This window comes from Rattus norvegicus, chromosome 1 (assembly GCF_021556685.1).
Source record: "Rattus norvegicus strain SHRSP/BbbUtx chromosome 1, alternate assembly SHRSP_T2T, whole genome shotgun sequence".
In the NCBI taxonomy this organism is placed as follows: Eukaryota; Metazoa; Chordata; class Mammalia; order Rodentia; family Muridae; genus Rattus; species Rattus norvegicus.
The window spans coordinates 215,061,207-215,080,526 of NC_141534.1; the positions used below are offsets into that span (position 1 = coordinate 215,061,207).

The window sequence follows — 19,320 nt, forward strand, 5'->3', positions numbered from 1 at the left end:
GCAGCCTTCCTTCTTCCACTGTCCCGATGTAGGCCTCCAGCAGAAGGTGTGTCTGTCACGCCTGGACCTAAGCTGTCCTTCACTTGGAATTTGTTCCGCCTCAGGCTGGTTGGAATTTAGAGATATGCTTGCCTCTGTCTCCTGGGGATAAAGGCATGGATTGCCTTCCCTGGCCTAAACTTCTCATGGTCACTATGCTTCAAGATCCAAACCAGAAAAGCCTGTCTTCCAGCCTCAAGGTCTGGATCACAGGTGAGCCCTCCATTTCCGGAGTATAGTTCATTTCAGATGTAGCCAAGCTGACAACCAGAAATGAAGTTACCTGTGGGTATGCTTTACCCAATGAGGGCAGAATAAGAAAGAAGACATGGAACCCAGGAATCAGGGGATCCAACTCTGGGATAACAGGAAGGGGAACTTTCTTACAGAGAAGTCTACAGAAAAGCAAGGTATGAAGGAAGTGTCCCAAGAAAAGAACTGAGGTTGGATGGGAGAATTTTCAGTGGTATATTAGAAAACTAAGCAAGTACCAATTCCATGAAAACATCTAAAATTTGAAAAATGGTTATAGTTAATTCTCAGGGATTTTTTTGTTTTTTGTTTTTTGTTTTTTTCCTTTTTCTGTTTTTCGGAGCTGGGGACTGAGCCCAGGGCCTTGCGATTGCTAGGCAAGCCCTCTACCACTGAGCTAAATCCCCAACCCCTAATTCTCAGTTTTACTGAGACTTTCACAAATCAATATAAACAGCAATGTAAGCAGTGAGTACCCACGACCTACAGCATGGAGAACAGGGCATCTCAAGAGCACCAAAGACTAACCTCTTACAACAGGGAGTCAACAGGTAATGTCTGAGATGGATCACCAAAGTGAGAGTGGAGAGGGGCTGCAGAGCCCTTACTCTTGCCAATGACCCACGACCCACGTGTGGCTGCCAGCATTCATACAGGGTAGCTCAACCACCTGTAACTCTGGCTCCTGGGGATCCAATGCCCTCTTCTGGCCTCCTTGGGTATCTGTACTCACAGACATACCTCCTCCTACCCACACACATCTGAAAAGAATTTAAAATAGTTAATGAAAATGGCTGCTGTACAGGAATGGTCCTGTGGAATGGGAAGAGTGCATTTTATTTTAAATAGTCTATTCCAGATGACTACATAGGTATGTGTTTCATAGACTCATCTCATCCTTAAGGTTCACAATTTCTTAGAGCTCTCACTCTGAGTATTGGATGCTCTGCACTGTTGATGGTTCTTTTATGTGCATAAGGTACATGTCACACATTTCTTACTAGGCAAGAGTAATACAACACTGTGTTTCATGGTAGGGCCTGGGCATATGTCTCACCAATTTGGATCATCACAGATAGTTATGGAGAGAGCACACATCAAATATTTTTGTTCTGATTTCACAGCTTGACTTGGGTGAAAGTGGAGTGTCATGATCCAACACACGACCTGGCCCTGTGATAGCCCCATTCACCAGTGACACGGGGCACAGTGACAAGGGGCTCAACACCTCGGGCAGACCTTCCTTCCCTGTTTAGTGTTGCAGGTTAGGCTGGGGTCTCTGACTCACAGCAACACTCCTCCCACCTCTCATCTCCCATCTCCAGTCAGACCTCCCACTTAGTCCTGCTGTGCCCCCTGGCTATCCTTGCTCACACAGTGCCTGTCTCGAGGGCTTGGGCTGTTTCTTTGGTCCAGACTCAGTGTCTCTTAGTCTGGCTCCTGAAGTACCCTTGGAAGGGACAAGGTAGGCAGTGTCACCCTGGTCCCTGGGTGGGCACAAAGGTTGTTACTGGGCAGTGGTGGCCAGCTTGGAGACATTGGTTTTGTGGACAAAAGCTGTGTAGTGACGTATCACCTTCTTGGACCAATTCTTTCCTTCCTCCTGAGGAGCTGCCAAGCTCTAATGGTGTTAGAGCTGACAACGGTTTAGAATTAATGCGGGCCAACGTCTGTCTTTACTGGAGAGGAGGTGGAAGCCTGCAAGACTGAGCTGGCTGCCACACAGCAGGTGAACCTGATTCGACTAGAAAAATGTGCTCTCCATGGAGCAGGGCTCCTGGTTCCCAAGTGATTCAGAATAGTCTGGAGGGCCAGGGGTCCCAGCACTTGAGATCTAAACACATCTTCCTTTAGTCTTCAGCTTTATTCCATACCCCTGCTGTGTACCTTTTCAGTGGTCTCAGGCATATTCTGGCCACTGCACAGTAAACATGCCACCCTCAGGACCATCTTGAACTCCTGGACCTAAGTGCATTCTGATAGGCACTTGTCAGCATCTGCCTCTTGGGTCACTTCCCAGGTCCCAGAAACACCTCTCCCGGTGCCACCAGCCCTAGCTGTGCTATCTTGCTTGGCATTCCATTTCAGAACACTATCTCTGGACAGGAGCATCCACATCAGGAGCAGCTGCTGTGTGAACCTAGCTCCTCACATAGATCCCTTCTTCCACATCACCTCCTCAGGCAATCTCTGTGGCTACTCTAAGACAGAGCCCCGTGACTGCTGGGCTTCAGGGTAGAAAGTGGAGCCTCTCTTCAGCTGAGGAGGCTTAGCACATGTGCCTGTAAATTAGGCTGGCAGCATCCGTGTCCCTGAAACTTCAAAGGGCAGCAGAGGGATTGGTACCAGCTGACGTCTGGAGCCCTTGATCAACTGTGGCCTTGATCTGAAATAGGTAAGTGGAAGGAAGGAAGGAAGGAGGAAGGAAGGAGGGGAGGAAGGATGGACTGGCGCTTTGCTTACACTGACCATCTCAGATCTCGTCCTGGGACCTGGGGAGGTGTCTTTCAAGAGCTGGGGAGAGTGGTAGGCATCAGGAACTAAGGGACAGTAATTGGGTGGGTTCTGAGGGGGGAGGACCTGACTGAACACTCCATGTCTTGTTGCTCAGGCCCACTTGCCGAGGTGGGGAGCAAGGGACTGTCTGACAGGAACAGGGAGCTGATGTCTCACTACACTGCTGTTGGGGGGAAGTAGTCTGGTGACACTGGAAGTCACTGGATCTGACTGGCTTCATCTTGTGGAGGCTTGAATGCTGGCCCAGGGCTCAGGCAGCTGCCAGACCTTCACTCACAGGCATGTTGATGTGGGCACTCAGCAGGGGTGCACTCTGGCCTTCCCGGAGCACGAGCACCTAGGGGGAGAAGACATGGCAGGAGGGCCTCAGCTTGACCTCTACTCTTGCTAACAGAAAATGTGTGTGTGCTGGTTCAAGTGTCAGACTCCCAGCGTACCTGTCAAAGGGATGGGAAGACTGGGAGGCCTCTGCTGTGCTGACGTACCCCATCACAGCCCAGGGCTGGCCGCAGCAGTCCTGTCCGCCCTCACCCTACTGGCTTCCCAGGGTCCCACTTGCTTCTCTGAAGTGGCCACCTACCTTGATTATGTCTGAGATGCCCTTGCTGCTGAGACTCTCTACAAAGGTCTCCAGTGGGTAACTGAGTCCTGGCACCAGCAAGGGAACCTGTTTGGGGACAGAAATAGATTAGCCCTCAAAGCCCACATACCTAGACAGCATCTGGCAGATTACAAAACAGTTAAGCCTGTCCCCTCCGCTGCATCTCAGGATTTCCAGTCTGGGCCAGTGCGACTAACCAGATCCAGGGAACAAGGTGCAAGGAGGGTAAGTGCACGCCCGGTGACTGTGGCGAAACCTAGACCTCTTGACAGCGACCAAGGCTGACTCCTCCATGTTTGAGAGTTTTGGTTATTGCTTCTCCCAACTTGAGGACACCTTGGCCCTGGGGGAACCGGGCCCTTTGCTTCTGTGGTAACTGGGGCAGGGAATGGCTCCTCTTCTTTAGCAGGAACAGCTGGGAAGCAGCATGAGTTCTGGGGAGCCTGCCCTCTCCAATCAGGTGTACAGAGGACAAACTCACAGCTATTTTCCAGCTCCTTCTGTGTGGCTTCCTGGGGTCTCGTTGGCTGGGAGAAAGGCAGTGAAGGCAGGGCTGAGTCTGGTCTCTGGCTTGTGTTGGTTTACTGGACACTCCCTTACTCTCAACTCAACCTAATAGGGGCACTTTATCAGCCCAACCCTGACTGTTGGGAGTCCATGTCAGCATGGAGATCTAGTACCTTAAAGAAGGCCCGAGGCAGGGCATAAAATGCCTCGTTGTACAGGAAGCAGACCTGTAGCCCCAGTACTGGCCGAGCCGTTGAGGTATTCTGCAGGTGAAGTGTGAGCTTAAAGGTGGGGCCCAGGCCTTGAACCTGTGGAGACAGTAAGATGCAGAAGTCCTTAGGACCCATTGGCCTTGGACACTGAACGCCACCATCTTGGCTGCTGCTGCTCCATCAAGGGCCTCGAGACACTTCTCCAGTTCCACCTATCTGCTTCTTAATGGGCACAGAGGCAGAGATGGCAAAGGCACAGATCAGGAAGTCTTGATGGATGCTACTTAGCAAGTTGCAAGTACGGTTGGCTGAGGCTGTGCTCATCACTGACCCCAGCACGGGCATGACTGCCTTCCTTTCCCATCCTGGTGGTTCGATGATGTGAAGGCCACCTCCTCCCATTCTGAGTGGCTCAGCGATCCTTTCTTCTTCTGTGTCCAGCCACTCTCTTTGGAAAAGAATCGACTGAAATTGGGCATGGTCGCACAGGCCTGTAATCCTAGCACTTGGAAGGCAGAGTCAAGTGGATCTCTGAGTTTGTGGCCAGCCTGGTCTACAGAACAAGTTCTAGGATAGCCAGAGCTACACAGAGAAACCTTGCCTTGGGGAGGAGGGAAAAAATGAGACAGAGCAATCAGAATACAGGTGGCTCTGAAAACACACTCAGGCTCACTCAGAAATGGTTAGGACCCTTAGGCTTATGTGTGCATGTGTGTGTGTGTGTGTGTGTGTGTGTGTGTGCGCGCGCATGTATACCTAGGTTGGGTCAGTGTAAACCTTCCCTGTGCCAGCCAGTCCTAATTCCGTAGGCTGTCCATGCCAACAGAAATCACTCTCTGCCTTCATCTGTGGCCAGGAGAGTCTCTCCAGGTTGCTGGAATGTACAATGTCGCACTGTAACTTACTATACCCCACTCCAGCTAGGGGTTTGTTTGAGGCACAGCATGGAACAAAAGAGCATGTCCCCTCTGTAGCAGCCACAGAAGAGGAGAGTATAGAAGGCTGAGCAGCCCTCTCAGGAACACGGGGGCCTCAGGCTCTAGATCTGTAAGGAGGTGAGACAGGAGCACAGGGCTAGGTGGCTTAGCAGTGGCTCTGGTGCTTACCTGTGCAGAAGGGAGGATGCCACCCCCCTCCCCCTAATGTCCCTACAGCTGGAGACTTACCACAGCGTGCAGCTTGAGTGGCTCCCGAGCTGTGGCTGACATGGGGCTCAGGCTGGACTCCAGGGCCTGAACATAGGCTCTGGCAGCTCGTAGACGCAGCAGGTAGAGGTCAGTCTGGAAGGTCCGGTGCATGACTGCAGAGGGAACATGAAGGCAGAAGCAGTGAAGGCAAGAATACTCTTGCTTAGCGTATGTGAGAAGAATAGAAAAGGAGGGCATGATGGAATAGGCAGGGCAAGGCCTGCAGACGCTGGGAAGACGGGGATATGGAGGGCCATGCTGGATGCTGTAAACCACACCCCACTTCCTCCTTCCTGGTTCTCCTACCACCTCACTGCTCACACAATCTCAGTCTCCATGCCTGCTCCTCTGTTCAGCCCTCAATGCTGAATTTCACAATTTCAAGGCTGATTCTGGGCTTAGTCTTCTCACCTACCATCTTGCTCTCTGGATAATATAGGACGTGCCCTGACTCTGCCACCCCAAAGAATATCAGCTTCCAGCTCCTAAAGGCTTCAAACTTGTTCCCATATCCCACATGCTAAGCCCCAGATGTGCAGACACTACTGTATGGTGTCTCCAGCGGCTTGTGGAGACCCAGGCCTGCCTCTGCTTTGAACTACTTCTTAGTCACCTCTGTCTAAGGTCCTATGCACATCACGCTCAACCACCCACCCACTGCCCCATCCCTAAGTCCCCTTGTTTGATCCCTTAGCCCTAACCATTTGCCAGGTGCAAATGACCCTTCTTCAAATCCCTCTCCAGATGTGGCATTGGTGCTGATGTTTGAGGCTGCTGTTTTGGTTTTCTGTCAGGGTCTCACTATATAGTCAGGGGTGATCATGAACTTGATATACTACCTTCCTCCTCCCGAGGGCTAGGGTAGTATGTGTGCCACAACATCCATCATGAAGGTAGTTTTACAATTTCCTTTATAGACCACACATTTTCGTGTCAATATTTATTTCTAGGAATATCTTTGCTATTGTGAACAGACTTTTCCCCATCACTTTTGCCAGTTAGATATTATTCGGACATTATAAAAAAAAAAAGCTTACAAGTTTTTTTTAATTTTCTTTTCTTTTTTTCTTTTTTTCGGAGCTGGGGACCGAACCCAGGGCCTTACCACTGGGCTAAATCCCCAACCCCAAGTTTTTTTTTTTAATATGTATGTGTGTGCCTGCATGTGGGTATGTGCACAAGAGTGCTGTGCCTGTGGAGGCCAGAAGAGGGCATCAAATCCCTCAGAAAAGGTCTTAAGATGATTTCGAGCCACCATGCAGGTGCTAGGGATCAAACCCAGGAACTCTGAAAGAACAGCCAGCGCTCTTAACCACTGAGCCCTCTTTCCAGCCCAGATTATGAGATTTTAAGACTTTATATCTGGGGGCTGGAGAGAGGGCTCAGTGGTTAAGAGCACTGATTGCTCTTCCAGAGGTCCTGAGTTCAAATCCCAGCAACCACATGGTGGCTCACAACCATTTGTAATGAGGTCAGATGCCCTCTTCTGGTGTGTCTGAAGACAGTGACAATGTACTTATATATAATAAATAAATCTTTAAAAAAAAGACGGGGCTGGGGATTTAGCTCAGTGGTAGAGCGCTTACCTAGGAAGCGCAAGGCCCTGGGTTCGGTCCCCAGCTCCGAAAAAAAAAAAAAAGACTTTTATATCTGGTCCCCTTATAGATTTTTATCCATGATTTCATTTTCATGTTTTTGTTATTTTGTTTGGTTTGTTTTTGAGACAGGGTCTCACTACATAATTTTCCTTGACCTCAAGAGATCTGCTGTCTCTGCCTCCCAAGTAGGGGATTAAAGGCATGCACCATCACATGCTCCAGACAGTGTCTTTCGGTCCCAGCAGTCCTTAGAGGAAATCAACTAGTGCACACCATGAAGTTGGCCACATGGACTAAGCTCCCGCCCAAGGTGGGGATGGGTCAACACCTTGCGTGCCTGGTGTCACAGTAACGAATGAACATGAACGGTGAGCAGGAAATGTAACAAGGGGAGGAACCGGGTGAGTCCTCACTGTTCTCTTGAGACTATCTGCATCCGAAAGGAACTGCTGCTTCTGGTGCTAAGGGCCCTGGTTCTCACCAGCATCACCCTCTGCCGTGAGGATTAGTTTTTACCCAAAGCCAGTAAACCTCTGGCTTTCCCCACTGGTTAGATCTCACTCATGCCCAACACACCCTGGAACTCTCTGTGTTCTTCCCTAAGTCTCACCTGTGCCAGCTTCTCGCTCCCGTAGGGTCTGATCCACATACAGCCGGGTCTTTCGGGGCACACTGAGTTTTGTTGTCTGTGCTAGCGGTGGGCCCACCTCGCCTGTCCCTTCCACAAACACTGCTGTGCGCTTCAGGATCTTGATGATCAGGCCCCCACCTGAGAAGTGGGCAAACACAAACATAACCATTCCCGTCCTATCCCATAAGCCCATTCTTTGCAAAACAGTTGCACTTTTGTCCAAACATGTCTGTCTTTCTGACAAGACTTACTTTCTAGAAGAAATGAAATATCTCAAGTCTGTCTTTTTCATCTCCTGAAGAAGGGATCCATATAGCTTAGGATAGACTTGAGCTCCCTTTGTAGTGGAGCATGATCTTGAATTCCTGATCCACCTACCTCCACCTTTCCAAGTGCTGCCATTACAGTTGTGTGACAGCACACTTGGCTGTCAGCAGTCTCTTATCACTCTCTCACTCACTCACTCACTCACTCACTCACTCACTCACTCACCCGGCAGCTGGTTGTGAAGAACTGTGATGTTCGTGCCTCTCGGGTGGATGCTGAAGGCACAGGCTGGAGAGGCACAGCCTGACCTGGGCTAGCTCCGAGGTAAAAATCCAATACTATGTATGATCGGATCCAATCTTACACAGGGTGTGTCCACAGGCCTGGGGCCCCACCTGTCTATCCCCACAGAATCTCACCCTCCTCACTCCAGCCCCACTGCCCTTCCCAGATCCGAGTCCTCACCTCTAGTAGTCATGATGAGGGTGTTATCTTCTCGTCCATATCGGCCAAAGCACAGGCTGGTTACTGCATCCTACACAGAGAAACCAGACTTCAGCGGGGAAAACATCTTAAGAAGGAAAGCAAGACAGGCTGGAGGGGAGAGTCCGGATGAGAGTTAAAATGGGTAAGGTGTAAGGAGAAGTTATAGCAATGTTGCCTTGGAAATATGTCTTGGATTATCCATTCACTTCTAACCTCCCTGGCTGTGCTGAAGTTCTGCACTAAACACCCCCTACCCTCTTCTGGGGTGGCCGTCTAATCAAGTCTCCTGGTCTACCTAATCTGTCTGCACTGAGTCCTTGGTTACCTTTGCTGCCTGTCAAAACCGCAAACCTCCAACGGCTTTTCCTTTCCTTAGCAGGATATTTCAGGTCTTCCATATTGGATTCTGGTCTGTCTTACCCAGTTCCTCCTCTTAGTTCTCCCAACCCCATACCTTCTCAGTACCACAGGGCCAATCACTGCTTCCAGATTTTATACAGTGACCATCAAACTCCATAGGGAGTTCAGTTCTATGAGGTGAGATGGTTTGGAGGGTAAAAGCTCTCGCTGTGTGAGTCTGACAACCCCTTGGAGGAAGGAGCCCATTCTTAAAACTTGTCCTCTGGGGTTGGGAATTTAGCTCAGTGGTAGAGCGCTTGCCTAGCAAGCACAAGGCCCTGGGTTCAGTCCCCAGCTCCGAAAAAAAATAAACTTGTCCTCTGATTGCCACATGCTTGCTGTGGCACATGCACATGCGTGAAACATATAAATATATTTGTAAAATATACAATAGGGATCCTATGTCTTCTAGCCTCCATGGAAACTACACATGTGGTACACAGACATGCATGTAGGCAAACATGGTTATATACACAAAATTAATTAAAAGAATCCCAATTGGCTATCCAGTACCCAACAGTAAGCCCTGAAATCTAATAGTATTTATAGGGACTGATCGGATTGCAATTGTGTGTGTGTAAAACAATAACAACTGAAAAAAGAGACCATAATTTTGAGAGGGACCAAGGAGAGTGGGTATGTGTGAAGGGGTTGAGGGAAAGAAAGGAAAATGATGAAATTAGATGGTGATGATAGTGGTGGTGGTGGTGGTGGTGGTGGTGATGATGATGGGTGGGGCATCGTGGCACAGACCCCACAACCCCTTGGAGGAAGGAGCCCATTCTTAAAACTTGTCCTCTGATTGCCACATGCTTGCAATAACAGCAGGCAAAGTTATATAGATCTTTGTGCGTTAGAGCCAACCTGGCCCATATAGTGAGTTCCAGGCCATAGAGCTATACAGTGAGACCCTATCTCTAAAAACAAAGAACTGCTATGGCCCTCCACCTTTGCTCATGCTGCTCCTGGTCTAAAATGTTCCTCTGCCATTCATCCACTTGGCAAACTGATCTGGCCCAGAGTCACTCAGCCCCTCTGCTTTCTAGTGCTTTGCTTTGCAACTGTCCGCTGTGTGAGTTCGTTTGTCTCTGGCCAGCTCTTACCACATAGAAATTCCCTGGAATCAGGGCTTACTCATTTTTATGCCCTTTTCCCTGTCCTGTGGCAGCTGCACACATTGTGAGGGGATCAACCAGCATTTCTAAGGCCCATCCCTATGGGATCAGGAGAGGCAGTGAGGAAGCAGGGCTGGGCAGGTGGAACACAGGCTGATGAGGCCCAGCTGAGCTAAGGAGCTATGGTGGTTAGCACTGCTAGAGGCAGGGGCCTCATTTTTATTCAGGGGTGTTGCCACCAGTAAATTGGCCACGACCCACTAAATAAACCCACCCCATACCCACGCAAACAGCCCTAAGCAAACTCAGTGGGTTATATTTAAAAAAACAAAACAAAACCCCGTGAAAGTAGGAAGGAAGACCTGCTGGGGACAAGGGTATCACAGGGAGTTGGGGGTGGATAAGAAGGGAATGTGAGTGAATGAGATCAATTACGTTCATGTATGAAACTGTCAAAGATTAAATAAGAAGTCAGAGAAGGAAAACAGGGCACGGGTAAGGAAGGGCCAGCGGCAGTGCGGGAGGCGTGCTCACAGGGGCCCGGACGACATTGAGCAGGGCCTTGTCACGGTAAATCCGGACTTCCCCATTGGCCAAAGCGGCCATGACAGCTTGCAGGCCTCGGGATCGCTGCTCCAGAAGGTTCATGGTCAGGATGGCTGCAGGCATCTGCACCGTCCACAGCTTCTTACCCTGGCAAGAAACAGCTAGTGTCTGCAGGGAGTGCAAGGGCTGCTTCACATGGAGATAAGGTAGGGGAGCGGCAAGTAATGGACAGCTTTGGGCTCAGGGCACACAGTGTGGAGGGGTAGGGGCTTGCTAGAGACCACACCTTGTGGGTGAAGCCATGCAGACTCTCTTGGGTGCTGCCCACCACCAGGATCTTGTGTACCCGGACCAGCCCCACAGGCTGGGCACTCAACTCGATGCAGTACTTGGGGTGTTTGGAGTCTCTGTGGAATAAAAACACGATCCCTCTGCCCAGAGAAGCCTTGTGTCTGCTCCTGGGCTGGCTGACCCATCCCTTTCAGCCCCCCATATTTACCCGAGAGATGAGGAGATCATTTCTCCACCTACCACTTAGAAGATGTGTGACCCTGGATGACACCAGGTATGTTTTCATATTGTCCCTTCCTGCCCTTCACTATGGTGACAAGTGTCCTGAGATATCAGAATTCTGAATAGAACCTGGTCTAGCCAATGCTATTGGACTTGGAAAGTTTACTGATTTATCAGGAAAGGATGGCCCATCGTTTTCTCGTCTCTCCTTCTTAGTTTTCCTTTTCTAGATAGTAACTCTGCCTTTCAACCGCAGGCTGTGCCCCACTTTCTCCAGGCGGTGTAAAGACTGCATCTCGCCGGCTCTGGGGCTGGAATTCTCCCTTCTTAGCCTTTCAGATGTTGGGCCTACAGGTGCACATCCCTTTCAAACCACCAACCCAGATGATGTTTCTTTTCCCACTGAGCCCTCATTTCTTCTCAATAACTACTCATCTAACTTACATTATGTTTATTATATGTCTTCCCCATGAAAGCAGGAACCATATTTACAGCATCCCACTTACCAGTGAACTCCAACCCCCCATACAGTGCTGAGAGCACAGTGGATGCTAATAAATGTCTTGAGTTAAAAGACTGTCTGGAGGGCTGGAGAGCTGGCTCAGAGGTTAAGAGTACTGATTCCTCTTCTAAAAGACCCAGGTTCCATTCCCAGCATCCATAGCATTCCTCATAATTACCTGAAAATCTAGTCCCAGGAGGCTGATGACCTCTTCTAGCCTCTGGATATCACATGCATGTGGTATACAGACATGTACATGGGCAAAATACTCATAAACATAAAATAATTTAGCGGCAGTGGTGGTGCACACCCTTAATCCAGTCACTCGGGAGGCAGAGGCAGGCTGATCTCTGTGAGTTCGAGGCTACAGAGGTCTACAGTGCAAGCTCCAGGCCAACCAGAGCTACACAGAGACCCTTCTTGAACAATCAAACAAATCAAAACTGTCTGGAATACCACACTAATGCATGTGTCACATACATTATAAGACAATGTAATAAATACAAGAGCTTATGCCCGCTTCCTCCACCGTCTGACTGTGCTGCTCTCGTATTATAGCCCTTATGCTATGCCAGGCTCTTACTGGCAGGCTGCTCCTCCCTTCTACCCTTGAAAGTCAGCCTCCTTTACAAAATTCTATCTTTTCAATCCTAAATTCCAGCCTAAATCCCGTTCCTCTTGCAAGCCTCTGAAGCCACCAGGTGTCTGAGGCCACATCTGTAGCTACCTTCTCAGGATATAGATGCTCCCATCTCGGCAGGCAGCAGTCAATCGGAACTCCACATCAAACTGGCCAGAAACCTCCAGGAAGACAGGGACACTGGGCAGGCTCATCTGCAGAGAAAATGGCTCAAACCTACTGACCATGGTTGGAAGAAACTGTTAATTCTTGACTAAAGTCCTGATCTCTTTGTTCACTTCCTACTGGTCACAGCTTAAATTCCTATGCAGCTTTAAGTCTACACCATTTGGCTAAACCCTGTCACCTCCAGCAAAGTATAAGAGTTATGTACGTAGATATACAAAGGTGTTTGAACAAGGAAGACCACTGGAGCAGCATTAATAATGGTTAAAAGACATTTAAGTGGCCACCACATGGCCAGGTAAATACATGTATGTATACATTTACATATATGACTGCATAGAGAATGTGGAGCCTTTGAAAGGGCTGACATGAAGCTGCAGAGGTAACACCCCATAGTCCACTCCCAGAAATGAGGGCTCAGTGCGAAAGAAACATCATCTGGCTTGGTGGTTTAAAGGGGACACTTGGGAAATGCAGCCAGGAAGATCACAAGTTCAAGGCTATCCTGAGCTACACTGCAAAAAGCAAAGAATAACCACAAAAAGGTGGGCGTGGCTTTGTGAACAAAAGAAGACACTAACGTGATACAGTAACATGAAAAGAGCAAACTGTTGGGTTCTGCACGTGAGCCTGTCCCTCTAAGGACACTGTGCTGCTCCCACTCACTATCAATGCAGCAAATGATAGGAGTTTCAGGTGAGGAGCTACCTAGGTCAGTCAGGCAAGCCCTGTCCTCCCGAGTTGGTCTTGGTCAGAGTGTTTTCTCACTGCAGTCCCAATGAACTAGAAATATACCTCTCTATAAAGCTACACAACCATTCCACACATTCGGACATCTGGAAGCACCCATGTGAACCTTTCACACCAGACTTAGGAGTGGTGAGCTTTTGGGACATCTAATCTTTCTTTATGCTTAGCTATACTTTTTGAGCAAATGCTATGCACACTGGGAGAACAAAAGCAACACAGCCCAGACCTTGTATATAGCTAGGGACAAACCTGATACTGACCTTGGTCAAAATGGTGAAAGCTTCAGGGTCCAGCACTAGGAGCTCCTTGTTCTCAGTGCCTAGCACCAGACAGGACACTGCATCCTCATCTGCCAGGTTCTTCTTCAGGGTGGTCATGGTGGTGATGACTGTCTGCAGAAGACCCCACCATGTCCCCAGATAACCCAGAGCCAATGAGGGAAGGGGAGGGCAAAAGAGGAACAAGCATAAGAAGTGTGCCTGAATGCTGATGGCAAAGGTGTTTCTGCAACAAACCTAAATGCTTAACAGTAAGTATTGTCTAAGTCACTTATGAGCCACTTACACTGTCAAAACCAACACGGCCACACATTTAAGAGCTGGGTGTGACTCACACCTGTAGTCAAAGAATTGGGGCAGCAGGGGATGGGGGATTGCTGCAGGTTCAAGGCCAGTTTGGCTTAAAACTCTATTCCAGGCTAGCCCAAACTACCTAACAAGACCTCGTCTCAAACAATCAAGCAAACTAACTAACTAACTAACTAACTAACTAACTAACTAACTACCTCTGGACAACAAAAGAGCATGTTTTAAAAGCTCTAATGCCATGGGCATCTGCAAGCAAACAGTCATACACATAAAATAAAATAAAAATAAAATATATCTTTTACAAATGTCTACAATCCAGGAGTGGTGGCACACACTTTTAATCCCAGCAGTCAGGAGGCACAGAGAGGTGACTCTCTGTAAATTCAAGGCTAGCCTGGCCTACACAGTAAGTTCCAGGATAGCTGGGTCGATCTAGTGAGACGCTGTCTCAAAAACAAAACAAAACAAAACAAAACAAAACAAAACAAAACAATATATGTGAACATAGAAACATGCTAGAAACTAAGCCCTACGCACAGACACTGGCTCTCTGGGCAACGAACGAGACACCTGCTCATTCTGTAATTATAACGGGGCGTCAGAAAGGAAGTTTTCATTCTGTTTCTCTGTGGAAACTAGCAGAAGCAAGATGTTTTCCTTTGAATGACTGCATTGTACACTGTACACATGTCATTACAACTGCATAGAGCAGTGCTGGAGGGATGGTGGGGACACATGGTGAAGCAAACCACTGAGGGTGGCGGTGCAGGCCTGCAAACTCAGCACTGGCAGGCTAGGCAAGAGGATCAGGAGAGCAAAGCCAAACTCAACTAATGAGATACTGTCACAAAAAGCAACCAGCCAAAACAAACAAACGGAAAAAATCATAACCAACTAAATAATCAAGGGGCTCCTAAAATTAGAGTTCTCAAAGGCTATGTAAGGCCCAAAATATGGTATTTTCAAAATGTTACTCAAGGGAAATGTTCAGGAATGGCAAGAAGTAGGTGTCTCTAGGTAGTGGACTCGTCTTTAGAGTTCTCTTTTATTTTTTGATATTCTGTAATAAGAATGTGATTATCTTTACCCTCAAGAATGTGAGTCTGATAATATGATGTCACAGCTGTTTCATAGCCATCCATTCCTGGTAACTAGAAATGTAGAAGGCTTTGAGACCCTAGACTTGTAGCGCCACTGGCCAGGCCCAGGGTTAGAATTTACTGCTGACCACACGGTCTTTCTTTTTGTAACCGGAGGGTTTGGAGCTGGAGATACAGTTCTGCTGGTAAAGGGCTTGCCTGGCCACAGGAGCTAAGTTTGATCCCCAGAAGCCATGTAAGAAATACCAGGCATGGTGACACATCTCTGTAAAACCAGTGCTGGGGAGGCAGGGACAGATGAAACCCTGTGGCCTTGTGGCTGGCTAATGTAGCCTAATTGGTGAGCTCTATGCCAAGAGAGAGCTTCTCTCAAAGGAGATGGACAGCATTCCTAAGGATGACGCCTGAGGTCATCCTCTGCCCTCCACACCCATCCACACACACATGCACCTGTCTGCATATGGACACACACAATTTAGTATGTAGGCACTTGGATAGGGCAATACAAAGAGAAAGGTATTACCTGACGCTTGATAACCTTGGACTTGTGCTGGTTCACAAACGCCTCCATTTCATTCAGCTCCAGCTGCAGAAACCTGCACACACAGAACAGGCACCAGCATGCCCTGGCCTGGCTGCCTCTGGTGCCGTCCACAGACATCTCCTCCAGCCTGCCCCCAAAGGACTCCTACCTGAGTGACTGCACAGACAAAGGCACCTCTGCCTTTTCCCTGCAACGAGAGTGGCCGACATGGTGGCTTTCAAGAGAGTTCATAGAACAGCTTCAGAATGAAGGGGTGCAAAGTGGGGAAGTGGGCTCTCACCTGATGTCCTCCAGCATCTCCTTCAGGGTTAAGGGGTCAATCCGGTCCTGTGGCAGCATGGGGAGAGGAGAGAGCCTGTGAGCTCTAGCAGCCATGTCCTTAGCCAGGTCCCCATGTCTATGCTTGGGCACGAGGGGCGGGTCTTCCCTTCACTTTCTTCCCAGTGGCCTGCACTCAACCCCAAGTCCCAGGTCTTGCTTTGAATCTGTCTCAGGATCATGTACACACTTGTCATCCTCTTTATTGCTGCCTCCTGATGTGTCCCTACTCTCCAGAGTCATCCATCACTCACTCAGGTGAGCTTTTCCTTCTTTGGTTCCTCTTTCTCCACAGGTAGGAAGGGATGTAGTTGGTGCTGAGGGAGCCTATGGCTTCTGCTCTCCAAAGGACCTGGCTCAGCGTCTTCCTGGAAGCTACTACTTAGGGCCGAGCACAGCATCTTACTGTTGCTGCCAGAGCTGGGCTTTGACCTACCTTCTACTAACTACTGTGAGCCCACTCTCCTGAGAGTCTGGTTCTCTGCCTTCGGTGGCTGCTGTCTCTGAGTTCTTGTTTGCTATGTCACCTACCTCTTTGGCTTGGTTCCAAAGGTCTTGTTCCAAAGGGTTTGGAGGTAACTGGGGCAGGCTGAACTTGAAGTAGGGTCGAAGGTTCTTATAAACATAGACACAAGGTCCTGAAGCGAGTGCTAAGGCAGGTGTCCTGGGCTCATGTTGGTCCATGAGGAAGGTGGCAGCCGAGGCTGGCAGGGCAGGCAGTGGGCTTTCTGTCAGCACTGTGGGTCCTTTGAGCACCTTCAGGCGGGGCTGCTGCCCACCTGGGCCAAGGTCTCCCACCACCAGCTGCAGGGAGAAGGGACCATTGAGCACAGGGGCCATTTCATCACCCTTTCTGTTGGTGCTTCCTAATCCATCCTCACATTCACCGAGGTTTTGCCATGAGGCTTAGAAGAGAGGTATCCCCTTAGGAAAGTTACTTAACTATTCTGAACTCAGGTTTCTCTCTTGCAAAATGAGAATGCCTACCTCATGACACCTGGAGGAAGAATCAAATAAAATCCTGAATTATAGGGCCGTGTGAGTGCTCAGGGGAGGAGGAGGGTAACTCCCATTGCTCGTTCCTTCCCTTTTCCTGTGGCAGTGGGGATTGAACTTGGGACTTTGAGCATAGCTGTAATGTTCTTTTCTGTTATGATGCTAAGATATATTTATTTTATATTTGCATTGAAACAAATTATAAAGAAGAGAGAAAAATATTATAAACCCCCATATTACGTATCAGTCTCTATGATCACCAACCCCTTGATAATCTACGTGCTCTTGAGAAACTGAAAAATTTCACTTCCCTGAGGATTTTTCCCCTTCACATTCTAAATTACATATATTTATGTGTGTGTGTATCTATGGCACAGTTCACGTGTGGAGCTCAGAGGGCAACTTTAGGGAGTTGGTTCTTTCCTGCTATCCTATTCATTCTAGGGATTGAACTCAGGTCATCAAGCTTAGCAGCAAGCACCTTTACCCAGTGAGACTCTAATGCCTATTTCCAATCCAGGTAATTTCCCTTACACCAAAGAATCATGCCACAGTATTTAAACTAAGAGGCTGTATGTTCACTTCGGCAGTACAGATACTAAATTGTGAATGATATGGAAAAGATTACTAACATGGTCTCTACTCAAAAGAAACACACAGAAAATAGGCCCAGGCCTTTAATTCCAGCACTTGGGAGGTAGAGGCAGGTGAATGTCTGTGAGTTTGAGGCCAGGCTTAGACGACATATTGAGTTCCAGAACAGCCAAGACAACTACATAGAAAAACTTTGACCAAAAAAAGAAAAAAATACACACAGCTTTGTGAATCATTCCACATTCTGAGCCCATTGTTTTGTAATAAACTAGAAAGTTAAGCAATAACAATTAGGCATAAGGAATTGGGACCCGAGTGGGTAAAGGTGCTCGTCACCATGTCTGATGACCTAAGATCAATCACTGGAACCTTCATGACGAGAGAGAACCGACTCTCAAAAGTCATTACCTGACCTCCACACTTCATGCATCCTCCCACACACTAAATACATAAATGTCTGCAAATTAATTTTGTTGCTAATTTTGCTTTGGGATGAGGATTCCTTCGCTTGTTTGCTTTTGTTTTTGACACAGTCTCACTAGGTAGACCCGGCTGGCTTTGAACTTCACAGGTCAGCCTCAGGCTCAGAGCTCTCTCTGTTTCTGAGGTTCAAGTACTGTGATGAAAGGCATGCACCACCCACTTCTGGTCCCCAATTTTTTTTTTTTTAGAGAATCATATGTCTTCATACTATAAATCCACAACATTTTGCTTTCTGTTTTGTTTTTTGGGTTTTTTTGTTTTGTTTTTTTGTTTGTTTGTTTGTTTGTTTGTTTGTTTTCCAGAGCTGAGGACCGAACCCAGGGCCTTGCACTTGCTAGGCAAGCGCTCTACCACTGAGCTAAATCCCCAACCCCTTTGCTTTCTGTTTTATTTCCACAGATCACATTATAAAATTAAGACTCACTTTCCAAATTACAAAGAAATTCTGGGGCTAGAGAGATGGCTCAGCAGTTAAGAGCACTGGCTGCCCTTCCAGAGGATCCTGGTTCAATCCTCAAAACCCACAAGGCAGCTCTCAACTATCTGTAAATCCTGTTCTAAGGGATCTGACACCCTTACCCAAGCACACGTGCAAGCAAGGCACCAATGAGCATGAAATAAAAATAAATAAATCATTAAAAGAAAGAAGTTGCAACAAAATGTGCCTTTTTAGTAGTGGTGAGTTCCAGAGTGCGTTGAGCGTCTTTACAAATCTCACTTATGAGTTTTCCCACTCAACCTTTTAATTGCCTACCTTGTACTCCCCGTCGCCATGCAAATCTGCCAGTGCTAGAAAACACAAGAGGGTCGAAAATGAGTCTCAGCATCCCTAAGGTTTCTCCATGAAACTGTTACCTGTTCCTCCCAACCTCCTAGGTCTGGAGTCCCATCTGGGTGTTCCTAGGTCTGGAGACTCACCCAGGCAGGAGGAGAAGGTATGGATGTTGGCCATGGGGTCGTAGTGTGCATCCAGCCATTTCGAATTGGCTTCGTTGCTTGGAGGGAAAGAAGATAGTTTGAAAAGTGAATCCCACGGCAAAGAAAAAAAGAGGAGGAGGAGGAGGGGGGAGGAGGAGAAGGAGGAGGGGGAGGAGGAGGAGAAGGAGGAGGAGGAGGAGGAGGAGGAGGAGGAGGAGGAGGAGGAGGAGGAGGAGGAGGGAGCAGCAACTCTAAGCTAGATAATGCCGGAGACTGAGAGCACAAACTCCGAAAAGATAATACAGTACTTCTAAAACTGGGCTTAATTGGCGCCGGGGGAGTGATCAGCCAATCACACACAGACACTTCTTAGCCGTCAGCTTTCGTATCTGATTTCTAAAGGGCCGCTCCAGAACTTCCACCGCTACTCGAAAGCAAGAGCCCAGTACCCGCTACCAAGCACCATATTCCTATAAGGGAAAGGAAACGGTGAGGTCCTGGGACTTAACCTCTCAGCTCGCCCGCTGTCAGAATCCGGTGAAGACGTCGTCGCAGCCATCTTCCCAGGCGTCGTCTTGGCAACCAGCTCAGCCAGCCGTTGAGCAACGCCCAATAGAATCCGGGCATCCGAAAGCACGGGGAACAAAAGTTCCTGGATGAAATTGTCCGGGCTGGGACAAATAAGATAAGCGCTGGTTTCCTTGCCCTATGCAACGTTGATTTAAGGTTTCTGCATCAAAAACAGGGGCCTTGGCTTCGAGGCCTGGGGAGGAGCCCTTTTTAGGCGTTAAGACCAAGCTGAGAAACAAAGTGTAGGAGCTCATGTTAGTGTGTTCTAGTTCTTAAGCTCCTG

The 19,320-nt window shown here is 48.5% G+C and overlaps 1 protein-coding gene and 1 long non-coding RNA gene across 3 annotated transcripts in view; one reads left to right on the forward strand and one right to left on the reverse strand.

The window, feature by feature from the left end:
• LOC148007856 (uncharacterized) overlaps positions 1–19,320 on the forward strand; it is a 112,833-nt gene that overhangs the window by 22,497 nt on the left and 71,016 nt on the right. The window lies entirely within an intron of this gene.
• On the reverse strand, positions 1,103–19,066 carry Bbs1 (Bardet-Biedl syndrome 1). Of its 2 annotated transcripts, NM_001107569.1 has the most exons (17): positions 18,977–19,066; positions 18,468–18,544; positions 18,304–18,338; positions 16,008–16,280; positions 15,439–15,485; positions 15,307–15,345; positions 15,138–15,210; positions 13,188–13,319; positions 12,100–12,206; positions 10,644–10,764; positions 10,346–10,504; positions 8,277–8,346; positions 7,524–7,682; positions 5,295–5,428; positions 4,090–4,224; positions 3,389–3,475; positions 1,134–3,145 (listed from the first exon to the last, which is right to left on the reverse strand). In NM_001107569.1, exons 1-17 carry the CDS (start codon positions 19,024–19,026, stop codon positions 3,059–3,061), a joined length of 1,785 nt encoding a protein of 594 aa, NP_001101039.1. In that variant the 5' UTR covers positions 19,027–19,066; the 3' UTR covers positions 1,134–3,058. The 2 variants fall into 2 exon arrangements, with proteins under 2 accessions (XP_087418971.1, NP_001101039.1); XM_087562845.1 differs by lacking the exon at positions 4,090–4,224 and having other exon boundaries at positions 1,103–3,145; positions 18,977–19,051.